This window comes from Trichogramma pretiosum, unplaced genomic scaffold, assembly GCF_000599845.2.
Source record: "Trichogramma pretiosum strain Unisexual culture from Peru unplaced genomic scaffold, Tpre_2.0 scaffold27, whole genome shotgun sequence".
Taxonomy (NCBI): domain Eukaryota; kingdom Metazoa; phylum Arthropoda; class Insecta; order Hymenoptera; family Trichogrammatidae; genus Trichogramma; species Trichogramma pretiosum.
Window position 1 is genome coordinate 1999321 of NW_019641694.1, and position 27773 is coordinate 2027093.

General features: G+C 42.0%; 4 protein-coding genes across 4 annotated transcripts; 1 reads left to right on the plus strand and 3 right to left on the minus strand.

The window, feature by feature from the left end:
• Window positions 1-2731: 2731 nt before the first annotated feature.
• LOC106660332 lies at window positions 2732-4234 on the minus strand. The gene has a single exon (XM_014383267.2). The coding sequence runs from the start codon at window positions 4232-4234 to the stop codon at window positions 2732-2734; it is 1503 nt and encodes a 500-aa protein (XP_014238753.2).
• Window positions 4235-6563: 2329 nt separating this feature from the next.
• On the plus strand, window positions 6564-7364 carry LOC111694319. Its single transcript, XM_023461995.1, has one exon. It carries the CDS (start codon window positions 6564-6566, stop codon window positions 7362-7364), a length of 801 nt encoding a protein of 266 aa, XP_023317763.1.
• Window positions 7365-16751: 9387 nt separating this feature from the next.
• On the minus strand, window positions 16752-20213 carry LOC111694320. The gene has a single exon (XM_023461996.1). It carries the CDS (start codon window positions 20211-20213, stop codon window positions 16752-16754), a length of 3462 nt encoding a protein of 1153 aa, XP_023317764.1.
• Window positions 20214-20390: 177 nt separating this feature from the next.
• Window positions 20391-21800, minus strand: LOC106660331. Its single transcript, XM_023461997.1, has 2 exons — window positions 21726-21800; window positions 20391-21632 (listed from the first exon to the last, which is right to left on the minus strand). The coding sequence occupies exons 1-2, from the start codon at window positions 21798-21800 to the stop codon at window positions 20391-20393; spliced, it is 1317 nt and encodes a 438-aa protein (XP_023317765.1).
• Window positions 21801-27773: the final 5973 nt, after the last annotated feature.

The following is a 27773-nucleotide window of genomic DNA, read 5'->3' on the forward strand; positions in this document are numbered from 1 at the left end:
TTAGGACTCTTATTGTGTAAAAGTTTTTGGAAAAGTATCGAAATCTGTTAATCAGTTGATTATTTTTTACATGCAAATGTAGATAAAAGTATACTACTTCAAGGAATGGTTTTAATAAAAATGATTAATTGTTATTGCAAAAAAAAAACAAAAATCAAAATAATTTTACCATCTTTAGTGTAAGATTGTATAGATTTATGTTTACTTGTTTACTTGCATTGACGTGTATCGTTTTTCTTATCAATTTATCAATTAGAAAATGAAAGTCATACCTGGAAAGCGCCTGGGTACAATAGTATATTGTGATAAGTGTGACTTAAGCAGGCCATTATTGGACGGCACGGTTAGCAGCCGAGCGAAGCGAGAGTGCTAGTGCCATGGTAAGAATGGGCTACTTGAGTCATAAGTATCGTATCCTTTTTTATAGCACTGTGCTAAATTCACGTTTAGGCCCCCTTTGGTAAGATATACGGTGCTTATAATAGCGTCACGGTTTGAAGTTGGCGCACGAACGCAGCGAGTGCGATAGGCACGCCGCGTTGCAATAATGAGCAGCTTAAGTCACGGCAAAGCGTGCCTTAAATGTGAATTTTAGCCCCGTAGTGCTATAAATGTATATTTTTATGACGACTGATATGTACAATGCGATTTGGAAGAAAATCTTCAGTTAAGTCCATCCACATGGACTTTGAGAAAGCCTAGATTAAATTTGCGAAAGAGAATTTTCTAAATGCTAGATGCTTGTTTCATTACAAGCAGGTAAAACATATTTAAAAAAAATATGATTATAACATCTGTAAATATACATGCAATTTTTGTTTCGTTTTCAGGCAATCGTTAAACGATAGTGCAAGTTAAAATTTTTCCCTGAATACAACTATATTTTAGAGATTACATATGCCCTGGCACACCTACCGGAAAAATGTATGGCTGAGGGTGTCCAGTGTCTGACAAACATCGTAGACGAATTGCCAGAAGACATTGCACAGCGAGAAAAGCTCCAAAATTTTTCCGCCAACATGAGGAAATACTGGCTTGCCTTAGACTTGTTAAGGGGGGAAAGGTACCTAAAATCTCAAAAAAAAAATTTTTTTTTATTGACTTTTTTGATAGGATTTTTCCTCAGCTTTTCAGTGCCGTGCTCGGAATTTGAAAATTTTAACTGTACCATGATGTACAGCCTATTTAGTACCGATACTTTCATGATTATTTAGAAAAAATGAATGAAACAACTCAAAAATACATCGTTGCCATTCTCTCATGAATCTCGAATTGAATTGAATTGAAAAGAGTATTTATTGGCGTTCATTTTATACATTGCCACGAGTATCATGAATCTCGAGACTTTCAAAAGTTGGTAGCGCCATTTATTGATACTCGTTTTATTCTTTGGTTAGAGTACATCTAGCAGAAATGTGTTTGTTTACATGTCTATAGGTGTACAGTAACGCCACCACTCGCAGCGCGTGGGTTTCGGCATATCTTCTGTCTCCTTCTGTTTCGTGCGCGAGCCCGGATCAAATGTCAATAACAGTCTGCTGACTGCTTCTTGCTTTTCCAATGGCTAAAAATGCCATTTTTTTGAAAGTGAAAAAAGTACATGTACAGCAAAGTTATATATTTGCAACTTGACATAATGTTTTATAATAAAGCTATGAAGTTGTTTCAATAGCTTTTTATGAAAATGTGATTCATCTTTCCAATGGTGCGATTAGTTTTTGGAAAAATGGCTTTTTTCGTGAATAAAACGAAAATAATGAAACTATTAATCAAAAAAGTTAATTTATCTGTTCAAAAAAGTCAATTTTACAAAAACTAATTGCACCATTGGAAAGATGAGGAAAAAATACACAGAAACCATGTATTTGTTTATTTTTATGGCGAAAGCCTAACGCGTGTTAAATAAAGAAACGTAAAGTGTAGCAAAAAAACAGGCCGCGGCGCTCGGAAACGGCCGACCGCGCGCTCTTTCCTTCTTCACCGCTCGAGAAAATCGAAAAAGTCTCTTTTTTTTAGAGTCATTTCTTATGTAAAATTGCAAGATCTTTCGATCTAGACCCTCAAAAAATCTCTAAACCTCGCGCCAAAAAAGATACAGCGTGTTTTATGTTCAAGTCCGTTTTTTGAGGTTATGGAGGCTGATTTTTGCATTTTTGACCTCACCACTGGAAAGCTGAGGAAAAAACACATCGAAATCACTTATCCGTAATTTTTTCTGGATAGAATGTGTTGCCGCTGCGGGCCGTAGAAATTAAATGAGCCGTCCTGGCTTGTGGGTTGCGGGAAAAAGCCAAGACTATGCACACCTTTCTTTTGAAATAATAACTTTATTAAACCGTGATCGATAAATTGACAATTAGCGCGATAGGCTCCAAAGCTCCGTTGCTGGAGTGAGAGTAGCGACCGTCTCTTGCTGACTAACAGCTCTCATTCAAATTAATCATCGCCTTCTATCACCGCTCGTTGAGCGCTCTCACGCAAAATCCCTTCTCTCACTCCAGCAACCCTGTCCGAAAGCGCCAAAACCCAACATACCGCCCGCGTTGACGATACACAGCGTCAAAAAAAGAGAACAATAACAGGCTAAATTATATACAAATATTAAAACGCAAAGTTACACAAGAATCAATTAAATCACAAAAAAAAAACGAGTTACACAAAGCAAACATAATTAATATCGATCAATTTTTAAAGAAAAACAATGAAAACGAGAAAAAATTTAAACAACAGATCATTGACGTTGTCCTGTGGCGTAGTAAGATTCTGCCTCTTTATCCGTGGGAAGTCTCGTCAACTTCACGACTGGCCGCGTAAATGTAGCCTGTGCGGTCCGGATGGTAGCCACGCGCACCAGCCCATCTGTCTCTGGATGAGTCTTCGTGACTCGCCCGAGTGGCCATTCAGACGGAGGAGAGAGCTCGTCTCTTATCAAAACCATGTCACCTTCTTGCAAGTTGGATCTCGAGTCCAACCACTTGCTACGTTGTTGCAGCTGGTTCAACACCTCTCTTCGCCACCGGGTCCAAAACATATCGCGCATGTTACGCAGCAGTCTCCAACGACTCGTAAAATACATGGGCTTCTCTTTCGGGTTATATGGTTCGGGATAATTCAGCAGCGAAGATCCCGTCAAAAAATGCGCTGGTGTGAGCGCTGCAAGGTCATCCGGATCTCCTGACATTGGACAAAGGGGACGAGAATTCAAACATGCCTCGATACGCGCTGCCAACGTCGAAAGCTCCTCGTACGTCAACCGCGACTTTCCAATCACCCTCTTCAGGTGATGCTTGAAACTGTGGACGGCAGCCTCCCAAAGTCCTCCGAAATGCGGCGCTCGAGGTGGGATGAACGACCATCGTGTACCTCGCATTGCCAGCGCTCTTCCGACCCCGGCGCGAAATCTTGAGTCCTGCTTGAACAATGCCATCAACTCCTTAGACGCACCCTTAAACGTGGTTCCGTTGTCCGAGTACATCACTGAGGGCAAGCCACGACGAGAGCAAAAGCGACTGAAAGCTGCAAGGAAGGCAGCGGCAGTGAGGTCCGAGACAACCTCCACGTGAACAGCTCGAGTCACCATACAAATAAAAATAGAGATGTAGCTCTTCGTCGCTCTCGCACCCTTTCCTTTTGAGAATAACACCGGCAAAGGTCCAGCGTAATCCACTCCAGTAATTGAAAAGGGTCGCCCGGGAGTCACTCGAACGGCTGGGAGAGGAGCCATTTGCTGACTGATGGCTGCGGCCTTGTATCGCACACATTTTACACATCGCTGACAAACGCCCCTAAACAACTTTGCAAGCACACTTCGCTTGTGCAAGGGCTTCTTTGCCTTCAGAGCCTTCAACTCGGCCGAAAAATGATGAGCTTGCATCCTCTTGAAACATAAGAATCGAGCCTCCGTCAACTCGTCACAAAAATCCTCCGACGGCTGCCACGACGATCCAGCGGAAAAACGATCGCGCCAGCGGCGGCATAGCGCTACAATTCTTGTTATTTTATTGAAGTCTGAAAACTTTTTGAAGTCAGACAAGCACACGTCTTCAGCGTCAATCGTTGGTCGCGCAGTACTCTCCACAGCCGCCGTCGATGCTGTAACTTCGCCCGGCTCTGTCAATCTCGGCCACGACGTTTCCTCCTCGATCAACCAGCTGGGTCCATACCACCACAGCGAAAACTTGGCCAATTCCGGCGGAGTGAGGCCTCGTGTAGCGCAGTCCGCTGAGTTATCCATGGTANCAAGTGGACGAATTTCGATGAAACTTTTTCATATCATTCAAAGAATCAAACATTATTCGGATGCGTGATTAAAGAATCGTATAAAATTCTAAAATATGCACTGCTTATTAAAAGGTGATACAGAGAACTTACAATTTCTTTAGCACAAATATGTCAGCTGAATAGTAAATAAATCGGTTGTTAAATTTGAAAAAAGTTATTGATGTTGAAATTTGAATAATTGTACAGAGGACGGTACTCCAATCACAAATAAAGCAATGACAAATAACGATATTAGCTGTACTTGGCAGGATCATCTAAACCCCATTTTTTTATTCACTTAAAAAAATTTCTGCAAACAATTTAAACAGTCAGCAACGAGTTATCTTAAAAACAAAACAGCATTTGTTCTTCAGCATACATCAATGTACATTTTATTTTTTTGCAAGGGTCCAGCCAATTGAAGTTACTGTGCAGTTTCGTCCGTGCTTCAGTCGGTACAACGTCATACACGCCTCCACGTACGAACACATGGCATCGATCGGTTTCTTCCCGTATCCACGCACGCAGTATATGAATCGAGATGGGGGAGACGAGAGGTCTGCGTTGCGTCTATGTAGGGATTTCGCGTCTCTCTCTGTATGCTTAGTGTGCTGTGCACCGTGTACAATTGATGATACTGCCTGCAGAGTGCTATTGTTCATTTTTTTTGCGCAAGCGTATTACGCTTTCAAAATATTTAGATAACAAAAAAAAGTAAAAAGTTCAACTTTTTACAGAAGGAAGAATAAGAAATTGTGGATGAAGCTGTTTTTCACTTGAAACTTGTGATAGGTAATAATTATTTATAAAAGTAATTTTTTTTTACTCCTTGTGACGATTTTTTTACAAATTGCAAGTAACTTTGAAACGAATGATCGATGAGACGATCAATATTTTAGTTGTGCTTTTAAAAAGTTGCTATTTCAACCTTTAATGACTGCATCGCATTTCGACTCGAGTCACTAGTCAGAAGCCGTTTTGGGCGTTTCAGTCTGACTTTTTTTTATAAGCAGAGACCTTTTCTGTTAGTATCTTTATGCGCGCTACAACTGCAAAAACCATCCCTGTTCGATCCCCTTATCAGGAATTTAAGGAGGTGAAATTATTCAGAAAAAAGGACCTTACTAAATTATCTTATGAGTATAAAATGAGCCAAAAAACATATGAAAGAAAAGTAAGTTTAAAAACACAGAGCTATGCGACACATAAGAGCAATAAATCATGTGATTGTGAAAATTGTCACAAATCCTTTGAATGTGAGATATGTCACAAATCATTTGGACGTAAAGAACACCTCAAAACTCATATAAATGGAATACATAATAGAACCCAACCATTCGAATGTGATATTTGTCACAAATCATTTGGCCGAAATGGCGACCTTCAATGTCACATCAAGACAGTACATTTTCGAAGCAAACCATTTGAGTGTAATATTTGTCACAGAGAAATTTTTAGCAAATCATTTGGACTAAAAAAGGATCTCAACAGACACATAAATGCAGTACATGATCGAAGCAAGCCCTTCGAGTGTGAGATTTGTCGCAAAACATTTGGATACCAGAATGTACTCAAAAATCACATAAACGCAGTACATAATCGTAGCAAACCCTTCGAGTGTGATATTTGTCACAAATCATTTGGACAAAAGGGTCACCTTAAAACTAACGTAAATGTAGTACACTATCGTATGAAACACTTCGAGTGTGATATATGTCACAAATCATTTGGATACCAGCATATACTCAAAAGGCATATAGTGGATGTACATAAATGTTGCAAACCCTGAGTGCATGAACTTTGTTCAAAGAAATTTAGACGCAATGAAAACGTTCCGCTAAATGGGTATGCTAAAAAATTTTACACTATCTTTCACAAAAACAATAAAGCATTTGAACTGTTATTCATTTTGGCATACCTTTCTTGTGTAAACTATGTTAGAGCAAAGAGATAGATGTCTCTTTGTATACCATTTTCTCTGCTCCGTTCTGCCGCCGGTGGCTCTCACCTGTATACGTGTGTATGTGTGTGTGCCGAATGTGCGTGCGCCTCATGCGAGCGAGCAGATACCGCTGAGACTCAATAGAGAACACCTCGCCGATCATTGTTAATTTACATTGTATTATTTCTTTCCTTTAATAAATATATCTTCACTGTTTCAACTAATTGCTTATCAGGTTATGGGCCCAGGATACGCGTGAAAAGTGAAAGATCGGTATTTAGTCAAAGATCGTTAAACGAGGAAAGAGACAGTGTAGTGAAAAGTCGTTACAGTGTTGCGATCGTAGGTTAAAGTGATCAAGATGGCGAGTGAAATTTCAACTCGGCACATCGAGAAGCTGAACACAACCAATTTTCAAATGTGGAAATTTCAGCTTGAAAATTTGTTTATTGCTCAAGGCATAGAGGATATTGTAGATGGTACGAGGGAGAGACCCACTCAAGGCGGAGTCGAGCTGAAAAGTTGGCTTAAAGACGACGCAAAGGCCAAGTTTCTAATATCCTCTGCTATGGAGCCTGAGCAAGTGAGGCACATCTTAATTTGTGAATCATCAAAAGAGATGTGGACGAAGCTAAAAGCGATACACGCTCAGTGCTCGTCGACCCACAAACTCCTGCTCACTCAGAGATTTCACGAGTATCGCATGAGTGCGACAGACTCAGTCGCCACGCACATCGCCAAAGTGCAAAATATGGCACGGCAGCTACTCGACGTGGGAGAAAATGTCTCCGATCTCACAATCACTGCGAAAATTCTGGCAAGCCTTCCATCCAAATACAAAGGATTTCGCAGTGCATGGAACAGTGTGGAGCCCTCACGACAAACCGTCGAGTATTTGCAACAGCGTCTTCTCGAAAAGGAATCATTCCTGGAAGGAGATATTGAGGAAGAAGCCAAAGCTCTCGCGGCAACAGTGAAAAAGGGTGGGAAGGCAGATGGCGGAAGCGGCGCTCACAGGAAGAAAGGCAGCAAGCAGCAACACAGGAAAAATGTGAAGTCTGAGGTTCAAAAGGCAGATTTTCTTACTAAGCCATTGCCGAATGACCGTTTTCATTTTATGTGCGAAAGCTTAAATATATGCGAAGTTGAGTTTTCCGACTAATTGTTAATGTTTACGAGAAAAGGCGGAAGTGTTAGAGCAAAGAGATAGATGTCTCTTTGTATACAATTTTCTCTGCTCCGTTCTGCCGCCGGTGGCTCTCACCTGTATACGTGTGTATGTGTGTGTGCCGAATGTGCGTGCGCCTCATGCGAGCGAGCAGATACCGCCGAGTCTCAATAGAGAACACCTCGTTGATCATTGTTAACTTACATTGTATTATTTCTTTCCTTTAATAAATATATCTTCACTGTTTCAACTAATTGCTTATCAAAATCGATTTATTCAGTTGCTCCTTGAATACTGCGATACATATACTTACCTTTACCGCACATAATCACTATCAGATCTTCGTATACCAACCCGCAACACACACACTGAACACACTCAACACACACACACACACACACGGCGCGGTGGCGGGTCTGTTTCCGCGGGCGGGAGAGCTGGTCCCAGCCGTCACCTTGGAGGAACTCAAAGGAGCTCAGTCGAGGATCAAGGAGCGATCGGCGCCCGGCCCGGATGGCGTGCCCAACATGGCGCTCAAGCTCGCTATTGCCGCGCGTCCCGACATCTTCCTGCGGGTGTACACGACCTGGAGACCGGCGTTTTCCCGTCCAACTGGAAGCGCCAGAGACTCGTCCTGCTCCCAAAGCTAGGCAAACCCCTCGACGAGCCGTCCTCGTATCGTCCGCTGTGTATGTTAGACTCGGCGGGCAAGATTCTCGAGAGAATCATATGCGACCAGCTGGAGGCATTCACAGAGAGACCCGGAGGCCTCTCGGAGCGAAAGTACGGCTTCCGGAAAGGGCGATCAACGATAGATGCCATCGAAGACGTCATTTCCACCGCCCGTGCGGCCATCTTCGGCAAGAGATGGTACCGCGGCACCAAGAAGTACTGCGCCGTGGTGACACTCGACGTGAGAAATGCGTTCAATTCGGCTCGGTGGGACAACATTCTCGCTGCTCTACGCCGTTTGCCCGTACCCGATTACTTGCTGAGAATAATTTCCAACTACTTCTCGGCAAGAGTGCTCGACTTCACCACGGACGAAGGTCCAGAGTCCTATGAAGTCACAGCAGGTGTCCCACAAGGGTCAGTATTGGGCCCGATCCTGTGGAACGTTATGTATGACGCGATCCTGCGTCTCATTTTCGATGGCAATGTTCGTATCGCCGGCTTCACGGACGATATCGCAGTGGTGGCTGTCGCCAAGCATCTATAGCAGATCGAACACGATCTGAACGCTGCGATCGTTCAGGTGCGAGGCACGCTCCAAGCTCTCAGCTTACAAACGGCTGACCACAAGACAGAGGCTCTGCTCATCACAAGTAGAAAAAAAGAAGAAACCATCACCATCACGGTAGGCGACCACAGCATACGCTCGTCCCCCTCCATCCGCTACCTGGGCCTGCACATCGACGCCAAGCTGAAGTTCGACCACCACCTCCGAACAGCTAGCGCAAAGGCAACCGGTGTGATCGGTGCCCTTACGAAGATCATGCCCAACTCTGGCGGGCCCAGAAGCAGCCGACGCAAGCTGTATGCTCACTTCGTCGACTCCATACTCCTGTATGCAGCCCCCGTCTGGAGCACAGCAGCACAAAAGCGAGCCTACATTCGCCAGGCGGAGTCAGCCCACCGACGAGCCTGCCTGCGTGTAATCGGAGGCCGGCCGCATGTCTCTTACGAGGCCACATATGTCCTTGCCGGCATACCACTGCTGGCCCTTCTTGCGGACGAGCGAGCGCGATTTTACGGCCACCGCCGAGAGGACGCAAAGGACGACGAACGGCTTGGCAACTCTAAGCAAGTGGCAGGAAGCATGGGACCGGTCGACGAAGGCCCGATGGACGCATCGACTGATCCCAAACATCAGAGTGTGGATCGAGTGGAGGCACGGATAGCTGAATTACCACCTCACGCAGCTCTTGACCGGGCATGGCTTCTTTAAACACCATAGCTGACGCTACGACCACAATCAAAGCGCGCAATGCCCGGTCTGCCCCTCATTCATCGAGAACGCGGAGCACGTATTCTATCACTGCCCGAGGTTCAGCGAAGAAAGACAGAGACTACACTCTCTGCTCCACGAGGTCATGACGCCGGAAAACACCACCAGGCTCATGCTTGTGAGCGAGCCGAACTGGCTCGCGGTTGCTTCTTTCGCCTACTCAGTCGTAACTAGAGAGACGAGGAAACAGACAGAAGGTGATGACCGGACGATGCGGCTGGAAGAAGACGCCATTCCAACCAAGCCATCACGAAGCGCATAACGCCAATCCCTCCACCCCCGTGAAGTAATGCTTAACGGCGGTTTCCGCGGGGAAGGAACAAAGGGAAATTGATGTGGATGTATCTACGTATTCTATGTACCCTAACTCAATATTTTATACTCTCATTGCTATTGTTACATTTTCCTAATTTAAACTTCTACCTTCTTTTTCTGCTAAATAAAACATATTAATACATCCCAAAAAAAAAAAAAAAACACACACACACATCGATCGGCCTCCTCGGCTCAGTGGGTATAGTTCTTGCCTGCTGATACAAGGTACGCCCTACGGCGTGGGTTCGATCCCCACCAGACGAATTTTCGAGGTTCGTTTTTTCGCCTGGTGTGGTCAAGCCCGTGCCCGAGGTGGAGCGGGTACCACTCAAAAAGAAGACCCGGGCTATGTCATTAGCCTTGGAAGCGGTAAAAAACCCCGATCACTGCGCGAGCTGGAAGCGATAGGATAACCATAAGTAGGAGCCCGAGGCGAGGACTCACAAGGCTGGCAATAGATGGAGCACAACACCCCTATGATGAAGTCGGAAGCAAGAAACACACTCACAAGAGGGCGCCGGATGCGAGAGCCCAGGCTCTGCTAAAGCGCATGATGGCGCCTGAAGCGGGAACCACACTCACAAGATGGCACTAGACAGCGAGTTCTAAAGAAGATGTCCAACTCAGGAGGAGATGCCAGCAATGTGTGACTACGCAGCAGACGGCTCTGAAAAAGGAGATACGACAATCGACGATGGCATCGTGCAAGATCGGAGGTTCACCAAGCAGAAAGAAGATGAGTCCCTGAACCCCTAATCGTCGCATATCGCTATGCGACGGATGGGGGATGTAAGGAAAAACAACTACTAACAGAAGTAGCAGAAATGCTTAACTAACCCCGGCCTCACCGAAGCAATGCCTAACGGCGGATTCCGGTGAGTGTCCGAATGGGGTGGAGTAGAAAAAAAAAAAAAAATACACACACACACGCGGACGCTTGTTGGGAGTTTACGAGGTAGCAACAACACAACTTCCAGAAGAAGCTCTCACAGGGGCCAGATTGGTGACCAGAGGTGAACCTCCTACCCGACCACTACGATCGAAAAATAACAAAACTTCCCGTAGAAGTTCTCACAGGGCCCAAATCGGTGACCTGGTGCACCAGGTCGACCAAATGTGGGAATCAGACCTTCAGCCTACCGCCCTGAACAACCCACAAAACTTACAGAACAATCGACTGAGCATTACCAGCGGTAATGTGTTCCAAAAACCACACGAAAATCACGAGAGTTCAGGCAGGAACGACTTCGCTTTGCTCAGCATAATAAAATATAAAACTAACCAAAATCTAATGAGCGCATAGCGCGCTGTAAGCTTCTTGTATTGCAAAATAATGAATTGGTACATTAGTGTAATTATTACGAACTTTTGCTTTGATGTTATTAATTATTATTTATTTCCATCCTGCCATATTTGCGTAGTGCCACCCTTTCTTTTTGACGAGCAAACTTTGAATGTATTAAAAGATGGTAATTACTTTATTTTTTAATATATTCAATAGTATTATATTATTTATTGACCCAAGCCTATCACTAAAATCTGATGCATACAAATTTGAACGAGACGTGCGAGGACTCTCATCTTATACTCGTCGATTAGACACTCACATCTTATATAGTTCAGCGCTATAATAAAGAAGTCAGTAGATTCTCACAGACACTTGCTAGTTACGGCCACAAATGTTCATCTCGGTGATGTGAGATGATCGCCAAAATCATTTATACCGCGATGAATGATTCAACCAGTTTTACTCACATAAAAGTTTATACGGAAAAAAGCCTCAAAGATTTTAGACGCATCTAGTCAGACTCTCGTTTTTCATGGATATGTCCCTAAAAATGTTTCACATCAACAAATCTGGTCGAGTCAGACCATGGACCTGGTCGTAAAAGTATCTGCAATTCTTGGATAAAATTTAACTTACCTGCTATGTATTGTTCATCATTTATTAATCGAATTATTGCATCGGACATATTTTGATGAGTACGTATAGATCGAATACTTGAAGCCCACCAAATTAATTCATGACTTAACATATTTGAAATACTAATCCAAAAATATTCCTCAATTTCAGAATACATTTTGTTTTCAAGTTTTTCATTGCTACTAAACTCATAACAGTTATCTGAAAAAAAATATTTATGAATGAGTCAATCTCCTTCTTTTTTGAAAAAACGTGCACGATGATATTTCAAAAAAAATCTGCAAAAAATATATGTTATTGAATAAAATTAAAAAAGACTTTTCTTAAAGTTTTAGTCCGAAAAATATTTTTTTTTGAGATGCCTAGCGACAAGTAAGTATTGAAAAACGTGATTTTTTTCGCCGTTTTTAGTCAGTTTCTGAAAAATTCTATAAGGGTGAGTTTTAACTCGTCAGAGACGTAGTTGAAATAATTTTTTTGTCTCAAAAAGTACTTTTCAAAAAAACATTGACCCCAACGTTTTCGTCGAAAGCCACATCTTGAACGTAGTCCAAGTAAATATCTAATTTTGTGGATTTTCAGCAATATTCAAATGACTCTGCAGCAGTCAATTTTCAAGCAATCAAAATTTTGAAATAAGTGAATTAAAGTTATTTTTTCAGAACTTTAATTTGACTACTTCAACTTTTTGATTGCTTCAAAATTAACTGCTGTAGAGCCGTTTGAATATTGCTAAAGTGGAAAAAATCGCAATTTTTCTAGTTTTCTAATAGCTGAGGTTTACTCGGAACAACACTAATTTTTTTTAAACTCTGGTATTTTTTCATGTGTAATAAGCTTGAAAATGACGTAGGTTTCGACCAGAATATTGCACCCTAGCCTCGTATAGTGGCATTTGAAATATTCAATTTTTTCGTATTCATTTTTTGCTTTTATCCGTATAATTCTCACACACTTTTTATTGTAAGAACACTCACAAAATATTGAAATATTTTCTCAATACGAATGATTATTATGAACATCTCAAGACCTATAACGACGACCCAGCGGAGCGAATTCGCGGAACGCAGCAAGACGATCCTGAACTCAAAGCGATTTCTGAGTATGGCCAGGTACGTCGCAGAGAAGGCCTCGTCTAGAAGAAGAAGCCAGGCACCAATCTGTGGCAAATCACAGTGCCAGCCAGCGTGTGCAAGATGCTGTTGCGCGCCAACTCTAGAAGAAATACACATGGACGAGCATTATGAAAGACATACTAAACTACGTGCGCAACTGCACCCCGTGCAAAAAAATTAAAAAGAATCACACACTGCCTTATGCACAATCGGCACCTAAGCCAAGTAAGCTGTGGGACATGGTGGCTTTTGACCTGAGAGGACCACACTGAAAATTTCAAATAGTATTGGTTACTAGAGCGCAATAGTAAAAAAATTGACTGACGGTAATAGTAGCGGTAACTAGATTTTCGTAGATACATAAGTTACAACTTAGTTATACTATCGAACCACGGTATTATAAATAATATATAACTTTTTCACTTTGGCAAAATAAAGAAAATAGTATATTTCTCAACGGGTGCAGCTATGGTTTTTTAGCAAAACGATGGATTAAAGCACTCCACCATCGCCTTGTGCTAATAATGTAAAGTAAGCGATATTGAAGTTCAGAGCCTCGCCTTCGGCTCGTGGTATAACTCCTCGTTTTGCTAAAAAACCGTCTGTGCACCTGCTGAGAAATATACTATTTTATGAATTCTTAACACAAAATTGTGAGTAATTTTAGGCAAAAAGTGTTTCTTGTAAAATGATCGTAAAATAATTATTTACCTAGATATGGAGACTGAAAAAGTAAAAAATGCTTATTTTTGCAATTTTCAAACACCCGCAACTTTTAAAATAACAAAGTTCGATCGATTTTAGACACGGCATTTTAAAGTTAAAAACTCGATCTTTAAGATCATATTTATATCATAAATGATTCATCATATTCGAGGTGTTTTTTGGCGCTATAAAGATCACCGTTTTAAATCGTGCTAACTGTAAATAAGTACCGACCCGAACCACCTCTGCGGTTCCAACCAACTCCCATGCTCCATGCTTCAGCTGTACGTTACCAATTGAGGTATACAGTCAGTCAATAGTTATACTATAATAAAATAGTACTGCTTACTAGAACACAAACATGTTTCCTATTCCGTGTATTAATATGTGGATGTGAGGATTGAGAATTTTCCACTACTCTGTCATAGTTCAAAATTTCGCTGGGAACACTGTAATCGCCCCCGTCTACGACTATTTCGTGCTGCCGGGTGTCAAAGATAGACGGGGCCAACTCCAAAAATTGAGGAAGACTACCGTGATTCAAGTCGTTGCCGTTGTCATTAAGTTGATTATTTACAAATTCAGAAATTAATTGACGATTTTTGTGAACTTCCGAAGCCAAATGCATGCCCGAGTCCTGACGAGAACTTGAGTCTTTGCGATTCGAATGTGTACCAGCATTGCGACTTTCACTATTACAAGGGTCACGGGGAACGCTAGAATTTTCCATCGAAATGCCATGCCTAGACAAATATTGAGAAACTTTATCTCGCCGAGGAGCTACATTTTTAGAGTTGCCAGGAACACAACGACCGTGTCCCATCAAATCCATGCCGTCAGCGACGACAAAATTCTCTTCATAGTTCAACGTCATCACTACCATCGTCAGGTGCCTGCAAAGGCGACTAGTTCTCGAAGAAAGGCAATTCATTCAAGGTGCTAACCGCGGGTTTTAAATACTCTGTTGAAACATTCACCTGTTCACCGTGCATACCGATATCAAAGTGCTTTCTTGACTAATCTCTATGAATGACTCTTTGCGGCCCGGTGTACGGTCTCACCATAGACCCCTTTTTAACATTGATAACACAAGCACACAAAATAAAAAAAATGCTCAGTTCCAGAGACCATACCCAGTAGACTTTATGTTTTTGGGGTCGCTGAATCCAAATCCGTCGTCGATTTTTCGCCATCAGATCGATTTGAGGTCATTTGAAGGTCATTTAAAGGTCAAATCATGAAAAATAGGTTTAAAAACTCGAAACTATCCCTGTACGGGTTTTTGAGGATGCTGAATTCGAATCTGAGGTCAAAATTAAATAATTCAATATAAAAGTTCGAAAAATATATTTCTTATGTATTGAGGGACGCTGGTCGAGATCATTTTGACTAAATTTAGACATCTACAGGTCATTTACAGGTCATTTGAAGGTCAAAATGTTAAAACTAGGTTAGAAAATTGGAAAAAAACTTCTATGTGGTTTTTCAAGGATGCTGAATTCAAATCTAAAGTCAGAGGACCTTTACAATCTTACCTTCAAGGTCATTTGAAGGTCAAACTTAAATAATTCAATATAAGAATGCAAAAAATATCACATTTATGTTTTGAAGGTCGCTGAATTTGAAACAAAGTTCATTTTCACTATACTAAATTATTTTGAGCTTATTTTAAGATGACATCTAGTGAAAACGATAAAGTATCGAAAAAAGAATGTGTATAGGTTTTCGGAGCAGAGTAATTCAGCTTTCTGATTGAGTAACCTGTGAAAAGTCAAGATCAAGGTTATTTCAAGCTTAAGTTAATGAACAGAGGACAAAACTTGATGAAATATTGTTAATTTTGCCTGCTTTTTTACCTTTTTCTTTTATAGCCCACCTTTTTTTCTTCAAACGATTGGCGTAAAGGTGGCCGTTTGAGTTTATTTCCTCTATGTTGGCCACCCTCCCATCAGCAGGACAGCAATCTGGATTTAGAAAGTACCCATGTTTCAAGTGCTAATGGGAAGCAGAGATCGTAAAAAACATTATACTGATTACAATTGGTCTGAGAAAAATTCTCTAGAACCTGGACATCATAATGTTATTAAGAGTCCGTTAGTAGACCCTAAAAAAGTTTTACTACCTCCTTTACATATCTAATTGGGATTATGAAACAATCTGTAAAAGCTTTGAGTGAGAGCGATGAATGCTACAAATATTTAGAATTTATGCCCTTTTTAATAAATAAGCCTAATTATTATTTATACATTACATTATCGCGTAGATTATTTTTCGCACACCTTTTCTTCGTTCCCCATTTGCAGATCAACAGACATCTCGATGGACAATTTACTCGCCTCCTGAGGGTAAACTGTTACAAGTATAATGACTAAAGTATTAAAATATAAGAATATTTTTTTAAATTATGGTCAAAGTGGGCAATGCAAATCATGCAGTATACGTAATCTATATTTTGAGACCACATAAAAGGGGAAATTACTGCGTAAAATGATGTATTCATGATTAAATTTTCGAATTTATATAAAAATTCATTAAATTTGGGTCATATGTTGTAATAATAATAATACATAAACGCACGACACCAGCAAGGAGTGCCACATACAGCTCGTTGTTAGCAGCTCAGGTGAGACAGAGGTCAGATCGCTCTGGAATGTGTAACGTGTAAGAGCTGTACACTGTAACGCCGTTGCTTACGAGTAAAAACACAGTGAAAAACGCTACGAAGAAAAACATACTGATAAAATGCCTCGAAAAAAAACACAGCTCATTGAATGCTGTGAAAAAAAACACAGCACATTGATTACTGTTGCCGCTGCGGGCCGTAGAAATTAAATGAGCCGTCCTGGCTTGTGGGTTGCGGGAAAAAGCCAAGACTATGCACACCTTTCTTTTGAAATAATAACTTTATTAAACTGTGATCGATAAATTGACAATTAGCGCGATAGGCTCCAAAGCTCCGTTGCTGGAGTGAGAGTAGCGACCGTCTCTTGCTGACTAACAGCTCTCATTCAAATTAATCATTACCTTCTTTCACCGCTCGTTGAGCGCTCTCACGCAAAATCCCTTCTCTCACTCGGAGCAACCCTGTCCGAAAGCGCCAAAACCCAACATACCGCCCGTGTTGACGATACACAGCGTCAAAAAAAAAAGAACAATAACAGGCTCAATTACATAAAAATATTAAAACGCAAAGTTACACAAGAATCAATTAAATCACAAAAAAAAACGAGTTACAAAAAGCAAACATAAAACAAAATTAATATCGATCAATTTTAAAGAAAAACAATGAAACAAGAAAAAATTGAAACAACAGATCATTGACGTTGTCGTGTGGCGTAGTAAGATTCTGCCTCTTTATCCGTGGGAAGTCTCGTCAACTTCACGACTGGCCGCGTAAATGTAGCCTGTGCGGTCCGGATGGTAGCCACGCGCACCAGCCCATCTGTCCCTGGATGAGTCTTCGTGACTCGCCCGAGTGGCCATTCAGACGGAGGAGAGAGCTCGTCTCTTATCAAAACCATGTCACCTTCTTGCAAGTTGGATCTCGAGTCCAACCACTTGCTACGTTGTTGCAGCTGGTTCAACACCTCTCTTCGCCACCGGGTCCAAAACATATCGCGCATGTTACGCAGCAGTCTCCAACGACTCGTAAAATACATGGGCTTCTCCTTCGGGTTATATGGTTCGGGATAATTCAGCAGCGAAGATCCCGTCAAAAAATGCGCTGGTGTGAGCGCTGCAAGGTCATCCGGATCTCCTGAGATTGGACAAAGGGGACGAGAATTCAAACATGCCTCGATACGCGCTGCCAACGTCGAAAGCTCCTCGTACGTCAACCGCGACTTTCCAATCACCCTCTTCAGATGATGCTTGAAACTGCGGACTGCAGCCTCCCAAAGTCCTCCGAAATGCGGCGCTCGAGGTGGGATAAACGACCATCGTGTACCTCGCATTGCCAACGCTCTTCCGACCCCGGCGCGAAATCTTGAATCCTGCTTGAACAATGCCATCAACTCCTTAGACGCACCCTTGAACGTGGTTCCGTTGTCCGAGTACATCACTGAGGGCAAGCCACGACGAGAGCAAAAGCGACTAAAAGCTGCAAGGAAGGCAGCGGCAGTGAGGTCCGAGACAACCTCCACGTGAACAGCTCGAGTCACCATACAAATAAAAATAGAGATGTAGCCCTTCGTCGCTCTCGCACCCTTTCCTTTTGAGAATAACACCGGCAAAGGTCCAGCGTAATCCACTCCAGTAATTGAAAAGGGTCGCCCGAGAGTCACTCGAACGGCTGGGAGAGGAGCCATTTGCTGACTGATGGCCGCGGCCCTGTATCGCGCACACCTTACACATCGCTGACAAACGCCCCTGATTACATGTACGCCACGAGCAATCCATACAGAGCGCGACAGATGCGAGCGCATCAATTGAGGTCCACCGTGCAACAATTCTCTATGAACAGTCTCAATCATTCTTCGCACAAACGTGCAATCTCCTGGTAATATCACTGGGTGCTTTTCATTGTACGACAACTGCGCATGATGAAGACGACCACCAACGCGCAGAAGACCTCTCCTGTCGATAAACGGGGTCAACTTTGCAAGCACACTTCGCTTGTGCAAGGGCTTCTTTGCCTTCAGAGCCTTCAACTCAGCCGAAAAATGATGAGCTTGCATCCTCTTGAAACATAAGAATCGAGCCTCCGTCAACTCGTCACAAAAATCTTCCGACGGCTGCCACGATGATCCAGTGGAAAAACGATCGCTCCAGCGGCGGCATAGCGCTATAATTCTTGTAATTTTATTGAAGTCTGAAAACTTTTTGAAGTCAGACAAGCACACGTCTTCAGCGTCAATCGTTGGTCGCGCAGTACTCTCCACAGCCGCCGTCGATGCTGTAACTTCGCCCGGCTCTGTCAATCTCGGCCACGACGTTTCCTCCTCGATCAACCAGCTGGGTCCATACCACCACAGCGAAAACTTGGCCAATTCCGGCGGAGTGAGGCCTCGTGTAGCGCAGTCCGCTGAGTTATCCATGGTACGTACGTGATTCCAGTGAGCCCAGGGAAGCCTCGTTTGCACTTCGCTCACCCTGTTTGCTACAAACGTCGGCCACCGCGATGGATGAGAGGCTATCCAATCCAATACGACTCTCGAGTCCGACCAACAATATACTTTTCTGGGGGGAAATCTCAGCTTATCTATCAAATGCCTTGCAAGTCGAGCCAACAAGACTGCGGCACACAGTTCCAGTCTGGGCACCGTCTGGACCTTTGTCGGGGCGAGCTTCGTCTTGGCTACGATTAAATGCGATGCTCTTCCGGGCAAGACGACGTAAATCGCTGCAGCATAGGCTCGCTTGGAAGCGTCCGCAAAGCCATGCAAGTGCCAATCCTCTCCTTCGCGCGTGTTTAACCATCTCTTGATTCGGATGCAGGCGACCTCGGGCAGAGCAGCGGTAAAGTCCGTCCATCGCTGCTCCAAAGTTGCAGAGATCGGGGTGTCCCAGTCGACGCCGTCCAGGCACAGATCCTGCAACAAAACCTTGGCCGACACCAGCACCGGGGACAGCCAGCCTAGAGGATCAAATGTCCTTGCGATCTCCGCCAAAATTGATCGCTTCGTGATCTCGACCTGCGTGGGGCGAGCCGCAAATTGAAATGTGAAGCTGTCTTGTCCAGGCAGCCATTTGAGCCCCAGTGTAGACACTATTTCATCGACGTTCAAGGGCACCACATCCTCCGACGTCGATACGAGGCCGTCGATGAGCTTCGGGTCAGATGCAGCCCACTTGCCGAGCCTCATTCCCGCCGACGCTGTGCCATAAGTCACCGTGGTGCATCGAAAATCCTGTATAGGCGACGATGGCTCGAGACGCCACAGCACCCTCTGAAAGTCCATGTCGTCGTCGTGCACCCGAATTTGCCGAAACATCTTCTCGACGTCTGTGGTACCTGCAGTTCCGAAAAAACGCCAGTTCGTAAGTACCACCGTTATGTCAGCCTGAAGCTTCGGCCCCGGAAGCAGGACGTCATTGAGAGACAGTCCGTTCGTTGTTTTTCGAGAGGCATTGAAAACAACTCGAATTTTTCCAGGCTTGTCTTCACGGAACACTGCGTGATGAGGCATGTAAAAGGCCGGTCGAGACCGCTGACCGTCTGGTACCAACTGCATGTGATCCAGTTCGACGTATTCTCTCATGAATGTCGAGTAAGCGTCGAATAGCGGCCTGTTTAGAGAAAAGCGTCTCTCTGTGCGCAATAAGCACGCGTGCGCCGCACCGCGAGATTCTCCCAAATTGATTCGCTTTGCAAATGGAAGTCGCACAACAAATCTGCCGTCCTCGTTCCGGTAATGGCTTTGAACAAACAATTCCTCGCAGCGCCTTTCTTCCTCCGTAAGGTGCTGCTTTTCCTGCACGTCGTCGAGCTCCCACAGCTTGGCCACCATGGATGTGATTGACGGCTCGACAATGGTATGAAACACCTGTATTTTGTCCATATCGTGAAATTTGAGGTCTGGCAGCATCGGCCCGGTGATGATCCAGCCAAATGCCGTATTTTGTGCAACTGGATCTCCTATTTTTCCTTTCACCAGTCCCTCCTGGATTAATAATGGATAGACATCAGCGCCCAACACACAATCCACCTTTGCAGGTATGTGATATTGCGGATCGGCCAGTTCGAGGTCGGCGAGATGCGGCCAGCAGTTAAGTGGAACTTTCCTCGGCGGAAGATACCGTGTGATGTCTGGCACGATCAACGCCGCAACATCCATAGTGAAGTCGGCGAGCTTTAGCGATCTGACGGTGCAGCACACCTCACCTCGGGATCTCGCGGTCACTCCGGCACCGATGCCAATGATAGCCTAAGCTGCCTTCCTTCTTGACAATTTCAATTGTGCTTCCAGACGCTCTGACATAAATGAACGCTGCGCCGCAGGGTCAATCAAAGCTCAGACAATCAATGACGTTCCATCAGCTGCTTCAATTTTTATATAAGCTGTAGCGAGAAGGACATCAGCGGTTGCGATCGTAGTATGCGCAACGATCGAACGCTCCGATCCGTCCTCCGCCGTTGGGTCCGCGGTGTCGCCCTGGTCGTCGTAACCACCATCCGTGTCGCGTCGCCTTGGTATCTTCCTATTCACAGCGTCAATGTGAAGTTTAGTATGATGCTTACCGCGGCAATCCAAGCATCGCAAGTTTGACGGACATCTGTCGGCGAAATGCGACTTATGCAGGCAGTTTAAACAAAGCTTTTTCTTTTTACAAAGGTCCAATCGCTGAGCTTGCGACAGAGCCAAAAATTTGTAGCATTTATGAAGCCAATGTCCTCCTTGGCATAAATCGCAGAGAGGCGCAATCCTCCCCTCAGAGCCATCCTCTTGAACCTGCGTGCTGCTGGCAAAAACATGGTGCTGACCCGAGCCGCGCGGTCTTGAAGTCTGAGCTTCGCGGCTTTCGTTCGCTGGTCTTGCTTGTTCAAGAGAGTGAATGCGTCTCTCGAGGAAATTCACGAGGTCGCAATAGCTCGGCAGCTCATCACAGTTTTCACGCGAAATTTCCCATGATTCTCGAGAGTTCGTATCGAGCTTGCGTACTACGCAATGTACAATCCATGCATCGTAATGTTCGACGGGGCACTGCAGTTCCTTCAACGAGCGAACCGCTTCCTCTGAATGATCAATCAGCTCGCTGAGCTCCTGCGCGTTCCTGGACTTCACCGCCGATAGTTGGATTAAATTCTCAAGTGTGGTGGCCAGGCGAATACGTCGGTTGTCATAACGACGCATTAGTTTCTCCCAAGCGACATCAAAATTGGCCTCGGTAATCTCCAGACCTCGCAAGCGCAACGCGGCTGGGCCCTGGACCGCGTTTAATAAATGCTGCAACTTAGCTATATTCGGTATGTGCTCCTTGTCCCGGACGAGTGAGGAGAATCGCTGCTTGAAACTCTCCCACTCCTCTTGCTTGCCGGAAAATTTTGGAAGGGCGAGACTGGGCAAAGAGGAGAACTGCTCGATCCTGATCTCCGATCCTCCCACCGACGCTTCCCCCGAACCACCAGACGGAAGAGCCGTTGCCAACAAGTCCCGGATTCTTGCCTTTGCGCTGATATATTCGGCTTCGATGTAACCGTACCCATCGTTGGTGAAATAAGTCTCCGATGCGAAATCCTTTTCACAGCATACCAACTGGTCGTTATTAACTGTAAACTTTGATCAATAGCTTTCCAACAGCTCCAGCCTTGCCGCGAAGTGAGAAGCCGTCTGGAGGTCTCCTCGCACCTTCTCCGTGGAGTTCTTGTAAAAATTAGCAATATACTGCGCAAGTTTTTCTTGCGCTCTTAGTAGGCTTTCCATAGTTGCCATGGAAAAATAACGTCAACTCGCGCCACGAGAAAACCGTTACACCAGTCGACTCGCGCCAAAATTATCTCGTGTAAATAAACACCGAGGGATCTGTTGTTGACGCCGCCTGTGTTGTTATACTTGTTCGTTGACCAATCTTCACGCAAATTTCGAGCAAAAGGAGATTTGCTTTCTTTTCTTTTATAATAATTACGCTCTGCTACCAATGTTGCCGCTGCGGGCCGTAGAAATTAAATGAGCCGTCCTGGCTTGTGGGTTGCGGGAAAAAGCCAAGACTATGCACACCTTTCTTTTGAAATAATAACTTTATTAAACTGTGATCGATAAATTGACAATTAGCGCGATAGGCTCCAAAGCTCCGTTGCTGGAGTGAGAGTAGCGACCGTCTCTTGCTGACTAACAGCTCTCATTCAAATTAATCATTACCTTCTTTCACCGCTCGTTGAGCGCTCTCACGCAAAATCCCTTCTCTCACTCCAGCAACCCTGTCCGAAGGCGCCAAAACCCAACAGATACCGTAAAAAAAACACAGCTCATTGGGTGCCGCGAAAAAAAACACACCTCATTGGATGCTGCGAAAAAAAACACAGCAGAATAAAAACGCAACAAATTTCGATTCGGTGTGTTTTGTTTTCGCGGCATCCAATGAGCTGTGTTTTTTTTCGCGGAATCCAATGTGCTGTGTTTTTTTTCATGGCATTCTATGAGGTGTGTTTTTTTTCGCAGCGCTCCTATGAGGTGTGTTTCTTTCGCAGCGTTCCGATGAGGTGTGCTTTTTTTCGCATTGCTCCGATGAGGTGTGTTTTTTTTCGCATCGCTCCGATGAGGTGTGTTTTTTTTCGCAGCGTTCCGAAGAAGTGTGTTTTTTTTCACGGCGCTTCGATGATGTGTGTTTTTACTCGTAAGCAACGGCGGTATACTTCTTTCCTACATATTTCCTTTAAATAAATTATTCTTCCTTTCTTAATTCTAGCTGTTATTATTATTTAACCGTAATATAACTACATTACATGATCGCCAAAAAAGACGAGAAAATACTTTTGTAGCGTAACTGCCCCTTGGTTGCTTGGTATAGAGAGTGAAGCCAAAAAAAAGAACGAACGCAATAATCGTAGGTTTTCAGATATTAGCATAATTAAAATTTCAGCGCACTGCCATAAGCTAATGAGCTTCCCTATCAATTTATCGATCTTTTCTAATTCGCTCTATCGCGATTATTTTATCATTTTTTTAAAAATAGAAGGAATATATACGTGACATCAAATATGCACGTGCATTATACTCGAAGTTTATTAAAATTAAAAAACATCTTTGAAATCTAGCCCTATTTTATATGATAACATCAACATATTTATGCAATGCGGCGGGAGATTATTGTGGCAGAATAAATGGATTACCGAAAACTAAATAACATATGAACACCAGTGAGCACGTTATAAATAAGGTTTTTTTTAAATAATAAGCTTATGAACTATAACGAACCGCTTTACTGCACTTTTTTCATGCTCAGTCTTTTGGCAGAAGTTTGATAACGCCTTCTGTCCTTTGATAAGACCTTGCGTCGTTCGTGACCATGATAGTATATATTATCATTTTCTTGATTATCCATCATTAGTCTACACACTGATACTAACAATATTGATAAAGAATATACTTAACTAAAAATACTGTGCGAAATAATCTATAACCTTTACTCAATGTAAGTAAAAAGCCGATTAGCACAGTAACGTCCATCCCAAACAAGAGATTTACGATGAGTGAAGTACGACTAAACCACGACTATTAGCACAAGAACTTTCATAAGTTGGCATTCGCTCGCGAAAAATCGGGATAGCAGACGTGAAAAAAAGTGTCAGTAATATTTTTTATTGTTGCGTGATAATTGCATTCGTCATTCTGTTTTGACTGGTCGTTACAGGTACATCTTTCGAGTCATTCTAGTTGCCCGTAAGTATATCATTCACACTTATATAGAATATATAACAAATAATATATTAGAAATGTTGTTATTCTATTATATTCTTTTGCAGTGTGCATATATGTGAAATTCTCTGAAACTTTTAGTTTTTCGACAAAAAAATTAAATAGAAATTTTTTCTTGGCACACTTACGGGATATGAATTTTCTTGAACATTTTCACCTGAAAAAACATCGGGCTCACGATAAGGGATGAACGGTGACTTCAGAAATAAGGGTTGAAAACATTTTAATTTTTTTTTCTTATTTTCATGTTTATTTTAAGTATTCGATTATAATGAACACTTTAAAAACTTTTAAACAACATTTAATCATAATTTTTTAACAATAATAGATCATATTGTCTTAACAAATAACACAATTTGTTTAAATATTTTCGTAAAAACAAATAATTCAACGAGATTACCTAACTTCGTTAACCCCTTAACAAACATTTTTTTAAAAGAAAACAAATTTAAAAAAATGTAATGATGACAAATAATTCGACATTATACAACATAGTCATAGCAAATAATTCGACATTATACAATTCATAGTCATAACAAATACAATTAGTCATAACATAACAATAATAATAAAAAAAATAAATAAACAAAAAAACAAAGTAAATGAAATTCAAGTTTCATTTTTAACGCTTCAAATTTTTTTTGACCGAATCTTTATCCATTCTCCAAATATTTGGTTTAAGCGCATATTGTCTACAATAAGACTTTTTAAAACATGAGTTGCACGAAAGATAATTGAGTTGCATCGCGTCTGTATCATGATAATTCCAAAGTAATTGAAATATCTTATTTGAGTTTGGCGCTGGTTTTAAATTTTTGGGAATAATTTTATCAACATTTTCAATTTCCTCAAATTTTACAGGAAATACATGGATTTTATTCGATGATTTATTTACAGCGTTTATAAAATCATCGACTGACGCTACATCATTTCCTTGCAACACATACTGATCGCAAATTTTTTTCGCATTTCCTCCTACTGCATCGGCACTACTTTTTCCGTGCCCTGGTGTAGAGAAATTCCAAGATGCGCTATTCAATTTAAGCAAATTACAATTATACCGAAAAAGGAAAAAATTTGTTTTATTTTTGTACTGTGTCGATGGTCCGTCGCTTCTTACATGAACTGATGTTAAGTTTGGTACAGTTTTTTTTATTAATTTAAATACAGGTATATTTATATATGGGTAAGGCTCAGAATTTTTTAAATAAACCTGCGCTCGTATGTCACCGATCTTGACGCGCTTTTGGTATGTTATAGTACATGGTAAAAAAGACCCAGAACCAAAATTTTAGACCCCCTCCCCCCTCCTACCCCCCACTTCGGGTATAAACGTCCATTTTCTATCTATATTTTTTCTGAAGGCCTGAAGCAATTAAAAAATCTGAAAAAATTCACAAAAATACTTTTCAACAATCCAAACAACCTTGATTTTTTTCAGATTTTTTGAGTGCTTCAAGCCTTCAGAAAAAATTATTGAAAATTTTGAAAATTCATATACGGCGCTACGATGCAATACAAAGCCCGATCTTTTTTTCCACTTTTTTTTGACATCAAAATACATGACCTCAAATTTTTTCAGATTTTTTCAGACAGAACGCTGGCGGTTTTTAGCCGAAAAACGCCCTTTTTTTACGAAAATAATTTTTTTAGGGCGATATGAAGCTTTAAAAAATCTGGAAAAATTTTTTTCTTATTTTTCAGGTCAAAATACATAACCTTGAATTTTTTCAAATTTTTTAATTGAAGACGATAGCATCTATGGCTAAAAAACGCTATTTTTATGAAAAACGGTTCCTGGAACCCAGAGGTTCCGGTAAAAAAATTTGAAAAAATTTTTTTCGGATTCCTTGTCAAATTTTAATAAATTTTGACCGTCGCAAAATTTCGATTGGAGCTTCCTAGCTCATTCTAGAGCATAACAAAGATTCGAGCGAAATTCTGAAGACGTTCATCACAATTACATTATTTTTCAAATTTCTTCAGAATTTCGCTCGAATCTTTGTTATGCTCTAGAATGAGCTTGGAAGCTCCAATCGAAATTTTGCGACGGTCAAAATTTATTAAAATTTGACAAGGAATCCGAAAAAAATTTTTTCAAATTTTTTTACCGGAACCTCTGGGTTCCAGGAACCGTTTTTCATAAAAATAGCGTTTTTTAGCCATAAATGCTATCGTCTTCAATTAAAAAATTTGAAAAAATTCAAGGTTATGTATTTTGACCTGAAAAATAAGAAAAAAATTTTTCCAGGTTTTTTAAAGCTTCATATCGCCCTAAAAAAATTATTTTCGTAAAAAAAGGGCGTTTTTCGGCTAAAAACCGCCAGCGTTCTGTCTGAAAAAATCTGAAAAAATTTGAGGTCATGTATTTTGATGTCAAAAAAAAGTGGAAAAAAAGATCGGGCTTTGTATTACATCGTAGCGCCGTATATGAATTTTCAAAATTTTCAATAATTTTTTCTGAAGGCTTGAAGCACTCAAAAAATCGGAAAAAAATCAAGGTTGTTTGGATTGTTGAAAAGTATTTTTGTGAATTTTTCCAGATTTTTTAATTGCTTCAGGCCTTCAGAAAAAATATAGATAGAAAATGGACGTTTATACCGGAAGTGGGGGGTAGGAGGGGGGAGGGGGTCTAAAATTTTGGTTTTGGGTCTTTTTTACCATGTACTATAACATACCAAAAGCGCGTCAAGATCGGTGACATACGAGCGCAGGTTTATTTAAAAAATTCTGAGCCTTACCCATATATATATTGGGGGGGTTTATACACCTTCAGCCTATTTGGCCTAGAAAGTGCCCTCCGATTGGAGGCTTATACCTTTATTTAATCATTTTCACCTATCCTTTTTTCCTAACCTTTTTCCTTCCCTTTTTCCTATCCTTTTTTTCCTATCCTTTTTCCTTCCCTTTATCCATCTCCGCATTTGCCCGGGGTTATGCCCGTGATATGGGGAAAAACTCAGTGAGAAAAACCCATACCGGAGTTGGTCGGCACCTTAGTGGCAGCTCCCGCTAGCAAATGATGACGCTGGCAAACACAGCTGAGCGATGCGTGAGGGCGCTATGCGCTTGACGGAATGGGTTCCCTGGCGGTCACCCATCCACGTACGTACCGCGGCTTATAATGCTTTATTTCGCACATCTCTCGAGCCGTGAGTACCTCGCCCCACCACCTGCTTCGGTAATTTAAATACAGGTATTAAATGCGCCCATATAGCAGCGGCATTTTGTCTCAAACTACTCGACACAATACAAAATGAGGAACATTTTATTTTTTCATTTTCCTTTTCCCTATAATAAAATATACCTGTGTGCAGACTCAATTGAACCTTGGAAGCGCCGAAATGGACCGACTGTATCTCGTTAGCGTATTTGCAAACATAATTTTCCGAAAAGTCAATGACAATTTGAACCTCACCAATATTTAAAGTAGATTTATTGATGTAGAAAAATTTCAACTGATGAAAAGTATCATACCTATGACGAAGGTACAACGGTAGACTTAAGTTGTATTCGTTGACAATATCCGAAACGCTGGCAATTTTTTAAATTTTTTTAGTCATATTTACATCAAATATTTCATCCCGTTTACCTATCCTTTTATCTTTCATGACTTCGCATTTATAGTAAAACGTTATTTTTTCGTTATGGGCAGTATCAACTACTTTCTTTTGGCACTTGACACAATTCCTATAGATGCACACTATATTTGCAGTGTTACAAACAAAGTCTCGCACTGACTCGATACAACTTTTTGATTTTACGATTTTGAATATAAATAATTTATTCACCAGGAATTTGAAATTAGCATGTAGCTTACATGAGCAGGTGTCTCGCTCGTTCATTTTTTTTGCTACAATCCAAAAAGGTTTGAGTTTATAAAAAGTGGATCGAGGAATCACAATATTTTCTTTTTCTAAAAAATGTTGGTGCAATCTACACTCGGCAACAAAATTATCGCAACAAAAAAATTCATCGAAA

Excerpts from the sequence above, each read along its gene's own strand:
- LOC106660332 (XM_014383267.2), bottom strand. The coding sequence starts at position 4,234 with ATGGATAACTCAGCGGACTGCGCTACACGAGGCCTCACTCCGCCGGAA.
- LOC111694319 (XM_023461995.1), top strand. The coding sequence starts at position 6,564 with ATGGCGAGTGAAATTTCAACTCGGCACATCGAGAAGCTGAACACAACC.
- LOC111694320 (XM_023461996.1), bottom strand. The coding sequence starts at position 20,213 with ATGGATGTTGCGGCGTTGATCGTGCCAGACATCACACGGTATCTTCCG.
- LOC106660331 (XM_023461997.1), bottom strand. The coding sequence starts at position 21,800 with ATGGAAAGCCTACTAAGAGCGCAAGAAAAACTTGCGCAGTATATTGCT. Across the intron at positions 21,633-21,725 it reads ACAAGAACTCCACGGAGAAG|TTGGTATGCTGTGAAAAGGA; the intron begins GTGCGAGGAGAC and ends AATAACGACCAG.